Source organism: Salvelinus fontinalis, chromosome 9 (genome assembly GCF_029448725.1).
Source record: "Salvelinus fontinalis isolate EN_2023a chromosome 9, ASM2944872v1, whole genome shotgun sequence".
In the NCBI taxonomy this organism is placed as follows: Eukaryota; Metazoa; Chordata; class Actinopteri; order Salmoniformes; family Salmonidae; genus Salvelinus; species Salvelinus fontinalis.
In genome coordinates this window covers 34,691,647-34,698,698 of record NC_074673.1, presented here as the reverse complement: position 1 = coordinate 34,698,698, position 7,052 = coordinate 34,691,647, and the positions used below count along the sequence as shown (strand labels likewise).

At 38.4% G+C, this 7,052-nt stretch overlaps 1 protein-coding gene across 2 annotated transcripts; it reads left to right on the top strand.

Moving 5' to 3' along the window:
* Nucleotides 1–997: 997 nt before the first annotated feature.
* Nucleotides 998–6,559, top strand: LOC129862475 (arrestin domain-containing protein 4-like). Of its 2 annotated transcripts, XM_055934193.1 has the most exons (9): nt 998–1,263; nt 1,389–1,686; nt 2,680–2,749; nt 2,942–3,089; nt 3,420–3,522; nt 3,667–3,923; nt 4,124–4,286; nt 4,465–4,619; nt 4,737–6,559. In XM_055934193.1, the coding sequence occupies exons 2-9, from the start codon at nt 1,401–1,403 to the stop codon at nt 4,761–4,763; spliced, it is 1,209 nt and encodes a 402-aa protein (XP_055790168.1). In that variant the 5' UTR covers nt 998–1,263; nt 1,389–1,400; the 3' UTR covers nt 4,764–6,559. The 2 variants fall into 2 exon arrangements, with proteins under 2 accessions (XP_055790168.1, XP_055790166.1); XM_055934191.1 differs by lacking the exon at nt 4,737–6,559 and having other exon boundaries at nt 4,465–4,721.
* Nucleotides 6,560–7,052: the final 493 nt, after the last annotated feature.

Here is a 7,052-nt window from a genome sequence, read left to right as displayed (position 1 = left end):
TCGGACCTCGCATCCACGACAGTGCGTGTGCTTGGCCGGTGAGCGCGTTCCTGTAAGACGTAAAGTCGCAAGCTAGCGCGAGGACGCGCTCTTTGAAAGGAGGGAGTAGTGTAACGACCCTGGGTTTATAAACGCGGAAATCGACTCTGCCGCTCGAGCATGCTTTTGCGGCACAGTTGATAGCGCGCCGGACTTCGGGCTAGAAGGTCGAGGGTTCGAGACCCGCTCCCTCCCGTTTCATTACAATATGGAAACCATGTTTTTCACTGAACTCCATCAATTCCAATTCCAGCCATTATAATGAGCTCTTCCTCCTATAGCTCCTCCCACCAGCTTCCACTGGAGCAGTTTCTGCCCATCATTCTGTACTGTCTCTGATGTAGTTGCAAATCGGACAATTGGTATACCCACAATGCAACACACGCGCGAAGCCGGTGAGGGAGGCGCAGCCTGCTAAAATCGGACAGTATTCTGCATTGCAGTCATGTTGTCAACAAGGCAGCGTGATGCGTCATTCAGAAACATACAACATCTCTTTTACATAAAATATATGTTCAAACTAGATTTCCGTTTTTATCAAAAGTTTTGCATATGTGAAAACAGAGTATCCTAAACATTACGCCACGTGCATAACCTACCTCACTTTTTTGTGACTCAGGATGAAGCCCTGTTCCAAAACCAATGCAATCACTTGTCACCCGTTGTAAACTACGCCCACCTTGGCGCTAAAGACAGAATCGAAACTCCTCATGACTCAACTGTTCACGCGGACTGGCTTGTCCCCCATTGGACCAATGTAATGTATCATGCGTGTTAGTAAATTTCGCACTTTCTTGGCTGTGTACAGTCCGTCATCACAGTGAAAGTTCTGTCCAATGGTAGAGCCTACACGTTCCAAAGTCAAACCCAATTATTGCGTATACTTGGGTGTAATCATTAGTCCAAAACGAGAGTTTCTATTGGAGAAATTCAGGCAGGTCCCTCCCCGTTTCATTCTGTTTGCTTCCGTTTAAGAATGTTTTGCAACAGAATTCGGGTAATGAATACGCCCCTGAGCTCTCTAGGTGTAGCTAAATCCTTCGCTCTGCAACCCCGCTTTCTCTGGACAGCGTGGGAAATTGGCCCAATTACTGTAATGTAAAACAATGATTATGTCAATTGTGTTTGACCTATTCTATTGAATGTTTCTCATGAAATGTGTTACTAGCTGGTCCATTGCCAAATTCGAGCTTGACGTTCCCATATCGAATCCCAGGACAACAGGTAAATTAAGATGTTCATATTTCTAGTCTAGTCGATAGGCAATCTATTCTAGTGAGAAAGTTAGAGCTTCTGATCATCATCATTATAGGCTTATGTAGAAAACCATCTGTCTCCTTTTACATAAGTAACATCCAACGATGGCTGACAAAGTGAAGGTATTCTGTATCATGTTCAACAATGAAGACAAGCGTGAATACAGTGCTGGTGAAGTTCTATCTGGACACGTTGTGGTCGAGGTGTCTACAGGTGTGTCGGTACAAATCATAGCTGTCAAAATATCGACCAGAGGATGTGCCCAGGTCTGTTGGGGTGAAGGGACTCGACAAGCATCATCACCGCGCAGTGCTGCTATAGCAAACACATCATCTCAGTGTGAGCGGGTGGAATACTTCTGCATATCTCAAACTCTCAAAGAAACACCAGGTACTGATCTGATTTTGCAACCTGGTCTCAGAGCATTTTGTATTATTCCTTACGTAAATTTCAGACACTCCATTTAGTGTGTGTGATATGTTGTGTTTTGTATGGTATGTATTAATTTGTGGATGTCCATAATCAATTTTGTATTATATGTTAAGAATTTGCTAAACGTATAATATGTCATGAATTCCAATTTGCTGCGGCTAACGTTAGTTAGGTGGCTAACGTTAGCTAGCTGGCTAACGTTAGCTAGGCTGGGGGTTAGGGTGAGGTTAAATGGGAAGGGTTAGCTAAAAGGATTGAGGTTAGGGGAAGGGTTAGCTAGCATGCTAAGTAGTTGTAAGTAGCTAAAAAGTAGTAAGTTGTTAAAAAGTTACTAAATTTGCCTGATGAAATTCGAACATGCAACCTTTGGGTTGCTAGACGTTCGCTAGTCTTTAAAATTGTGTTTTATTTTACATTGGATAAAAGTAGAGACTCAGAGCTACAAAATGGTATATTATACACTGCAGTTGAGCAACAATGAGAACGTAATTCTGCTTTGAAAGTTGATGAACTTGTAACCCCAGTTTCTTTTTTTTTTCTTTTTTGTTGAGAAAATGGCCCTGACATGTTTTTGGTACACCTACTGGAGAGCTCTTCTTTGTCTACACCTTTTCAGCATCATTCACACCCTCTTAAGGCTTAGCACCACCCATCTCTTTACAATAAAGAAAAACTCCAACCTTTGAGTTGCTAGACTTTCGCGTTATACAGCTACCCATCCATCCACCCATCCACCCTCCTTACATTACTATGTTATATCTAGTCAATGAGACCAGGCTGGATTTTGATGTAACAAGGAATTTTATCAGGGCTGTAATATACACTACCTTTAGGAAGTTATGGAATCGCTAGACCTTTAGCAGGACCTATGATTTCCAGTCAGTGATTATAATAAAATTGTTGTAAAATGTTGATTACTATATTTATTGACTGAATTGTCTTTTGTTTCAGATGGTGAGGAATTCATCAGTCTTGATGAAGGGCATTATGAGTTCCCCTTTCATGTGGAGCTCACTCAAACGTGAGTGAAAACTTTTCAGACTGAATAGGAAATTATGCAATCAAAGCTTGATTTGCCTCATGATGATGTCTGGCTACTGTACTAACTGCAACAGCTAATGGAGACTTTCCATTGTATACTTTTCAGCATGCCTGAATTAATTTGGCTTTTTTGTCAAACGAATAATGAGTGACGTTCCATAATATCTTCCAGGCCCCTTGTTACCTCTTTCAAGGGGAAGTATGGGAGTGTTTGCTATGAGGTGACAGCTGTATTACAGAGGCCCTTGAATCAAGATCTAACTGTCAACAGAGAATTCTCTGTTATCAGCCATGTTGATGTCAATTCTCCATGGTTACTGGTGAGTGATAAATCTTCAAAATAGATTGCAATGCCACGTCAGTTTTTGTGTTTTGTATGTTTTGTCCTACTGTATGTTTTTAACCATTTTGTGAGTTGGATTTAAAGGATGGGCAGTTTGGTTTTCATACATAAAACACATTTGCTCTCAACCATCTTGTTGTCTATTAAAACATAGATGACACTTTTAGATTTTCAAGTCTGTGACTGTGGGAACTGCTTTTAAATGTTGTTGGTGTATCAGACAGTAACCACAAAACATTTAGCAAAATGTTAAGTGAAAGTAGCATTCTTGGAAATCTCCCTTGAATCATTTGTTATTATTTTGCAGTCCTCTGTGTCTATAAACAACAACAAGATGATTGGCTGTTGGATTTTTACCTCAGGCCCCATCTCTCTGAATGTCAATATCAACAGAAGGGGCTACTGTAATGGTAAAAAATGTTTCTAAAGTTTGTTTTTCATCATTCATGTTATAATGAATGAAGATGTGTTATGTCTCTAATAACAACAGTTAAATTATAGTGCAATGTCCTCAAGATTCATTTCTTCCCTCAAGATTCATTTATTCGTTCTAGGAGAGTCAATCCCCATCTATGCTGTGATTGAGAACTGTTCTTCTCGACTCATCGTACCTAAAGCAGCTATCTACCAAATCCAGACCTTCATGGCAAATGGCACAACAAAAAGTCATACAAAGTTGGTTGCGAGTGTGAGGGGTAACCACATTCCATCAGGCTGCACAGACACCTGGAATGGAAAAACACTGAAGATTCCACTTGTCTCTGCCTCAATTCTCAACTCCTCAGTCATCAGAGTGGAATACTCCCTGGCGGTGAGTGCCCTTTTCTATGGATACTTTGTTACTCTAATCTATTCAATTGTTAAAGTGTGGTAAATAATGCCGTTGTGTTATATCATCTGCATGGTTTTTCCCTTGATGTGTGTATGCTAATAGGTAAATAAGGTGTGTTCAACTAAGACAGCATTCAGATGGTATAATGTATGCCTGCTTATTTCCTTTCCTATGTGGAGGTCATGGCACAGATACCAGGTGCTAAGAAACTCAAGGTGGAGCTTCCCATTGTGATTGGCAGTATACCATACAATGGCCTTGACAGCAGAAGCTCCAGCTTGAGCAGTCACTTCAGCATGGACATGAGCTGGCTCGCACTGGCGCTTCCTGAAGTGCCTGAAGGTAAGGAGAGGCCTTACAAAATGGCTCTCACACAAACACACACACATATGAACATATATGAACTCCCATTCATTGTCATGGTCTAACATCATGTATTTGTGTTGAAGCTTTCACCAACACAATTTTGAGTAGATACAAAGTTGATTCTGACGTTGTTTACCTTCTGGTTAATCCCCAGCTCCCCCTAACTATGCGGATGTGGTGTCTGAGGAAGAGTTTGAACTGCACAGCCCCTCTTACACTCAGTCCGAGGAGTTGGAGAGACAGCTTGGTGGACCAGCCTTTGCTTACATCCAGGAGTTCAGGTTCCAGCCTCCACCGCTGTACTCTGAAGTGAGTTCTCACATTTGGTGTCTCACATTGTTAACTAAACATTTGACTTATTCTGAGTAGTGCTTTAGGCTAAATGTTACTTTTCTGCTTTCTAACAACGGTCTTCATTCATAACAGGTTGATTCCCACCCAGTCCATAGCTAGGCTAAATGTTAAGCCTCTACATCATCTGTTAAAGAACCAAAGTGATGCCTTCAAATTGCAATGTTGCACAATATTTATATTGTGGTGGAAAGAGTGTAATATAGAGTGATCAAGTCTTGAACTAATTAAACTTTGGATTCAAAAGCAGATTAACAGTATTTTTTGAATGATTATATACTAGGCTGTGTTGAGAAATGGAGCCTACTCTTTACATGACTGTTATTAGAAAGGGAATTACTGCACAGCACATTGTTGTAGCAGGTGGGTGCAACATAAAACAAGATAAGGTGTGTTATCTGCTGTATATAATGTAAAGCACTTAGAGATCTACTGAAACAGGTTTTGTTGTTGAAATCTACAATAGATTTATTCCTGTATGTAGTGAATCCTTTCATGTTCAGGGTGTATAATATAACATGGGCATTGTTTTTGATACATTAACTAACAATACATGTTCAGGGTGTATAATATAACATGGGCATTCTTTTTGAGACATTAACTAACAATACATGTTCAGGGTGTATAATATAACATGGGCATTCTTTTTGATACATTAACTAACAATACATGTTCAGGGTGTATAATATAACATGTGCATTCTTTTTGATACATTAACTAACAATACATGTTCAGGGTATATAATATAACATGGGCATTCTTTTTGATACATTAACTAACAATACATGTTCAGGGTACATAATATAACATGGGCATTCTTTTTGATACATTAACTAACAATACATGTTCAGGGTGTATAATATAACATGGGCATTGTTTTTGATACATTAACTAACAATACATGTTCAGGGTGTATAATATAACATGGGCATTCTTTTTGATACATTAACTAACAATACATGTTCAGGGTGTATAATATAACATGTGCATTCTTTTTGATACATTAACTAACAATACATGTTCAGGGTGTATAATATAACATTGGCATTCTTTTTGATACATTAACTAACAATACATGTTCAGGGTGTATAATATAACATGGGCATTCTTTTTGATACATTAACTAACAATACATGTTCAGGGTGTATAATATAACATTGGCATTCTTTTTGATACATTAACTAACAATACATGTTCAGGGTGTATAATATAACATTGGCATTCTTTTTGATACATTAACTAACAATACATGTTCAGGGTGTATAATATAACATGGGCATTCTTTTTGATACATTAACTAACAATACATGTTCAGGGTGTATAATATAACATGGGCATTCTTTTTGATACATTAACTAACAATACATGTTCAGGGTGTATAATATAACATTGGCATTCTTTTTGATACATTAACTAACAATACATGTTCAGGGTGTATAATATAACATTGGCATTCTTTTTGATACATTGTAACTAAAAAGTTGAAAATGTCTGAACAGAAACTGTATTATGCTTTGATAGTTCGTGGATATTTTGACCTTGGAGTTGTTCCTTCTCAGAATATATTGCCTTATCTGAAATGTAACTGATGTTGAGTTTTGTGAGAATTGTGAGTGCCTAGGGAAAACCTTGGATCATGCAGTGTTGTGAATGTTTATCAGGTACAGACGTATGTATGTATGTTAGTTATCATGTTGCTATTTACCATTTTATCTATTGAAATGTATACTTTTGCAGGATGAATACAAAGACATATTACCATACTACTGTATGTTTTACATTGTATCAGAATGGCATGTTGCTATTCCATACATCAGTCAATCTGAACCCAGTGGGTTTCTGTTAAACTTGTATTTTTGTAATTTTACAAAATGTTTGAATAAAATCATTTGACAATGCTTATATTGTTCACTTTTACTTCTTCCTCTATCAAAAACACAACGTTTGATGTTTAACTTAAACTTAATCTGCATTGTCATTAGTTTAAACCGTTAAACATTATCATCCACAAGCTAACCAGTGAATGTGCAAGAGTATTGTGAAATACAAACAAGGTTGAAAATGCCCTTAGTACTTCAAGCACAATTCTAGTTATGAACAAGAATAAGAGGTTGTCACGACCCGACATTTTTGATGCGGTTCCAGATGATGTATTTGTGACGTTAGTGGTCAGCTGCCTCCCAGCAGCACAGAGTAAACAGGACAGCCACAAGGGACACAGATCAGCCTTGTAAACAGCCATGTAAATCACTGAACAACGTGGGGAAACACACCACAGATATCCATCTCACCTGTCACTGGGAAGCTACGCTACATATACACTGAACAAAAATATAAACACAACATGTAAAGTGTTGGTCCCATGTTTCTTGGCTGAAATAAAAAATATCC

What these genes read in the sequence shown, in the direction of transcription:
- LOC129862475 (XM_055934191.1), top strand. Translation starts at nt 1,401, where the DNA reads ATGGCTGACAAAGTGAAGGTATTCTGTATCATGTTCAACAATGAAGAC. An exon ending in TCAATTCTCCATGGTTACTG is followed by an intron (nt 3,090 to 3,419) that starts GTGAGTGATAAA and finishes ATTATTTTGCAG; the next exon opens with TCCTCTGTGTCTATAAACAA. An exon ending in GCTTCCTGAAGTGCCTGAAG is followed by an intron (nt 4,287 to 4,464) that starts GTAAGGAGAGGC and finishes GTTAATCCCCAG; the next exon opens with CTCCCCCTAACTATGCGGAT.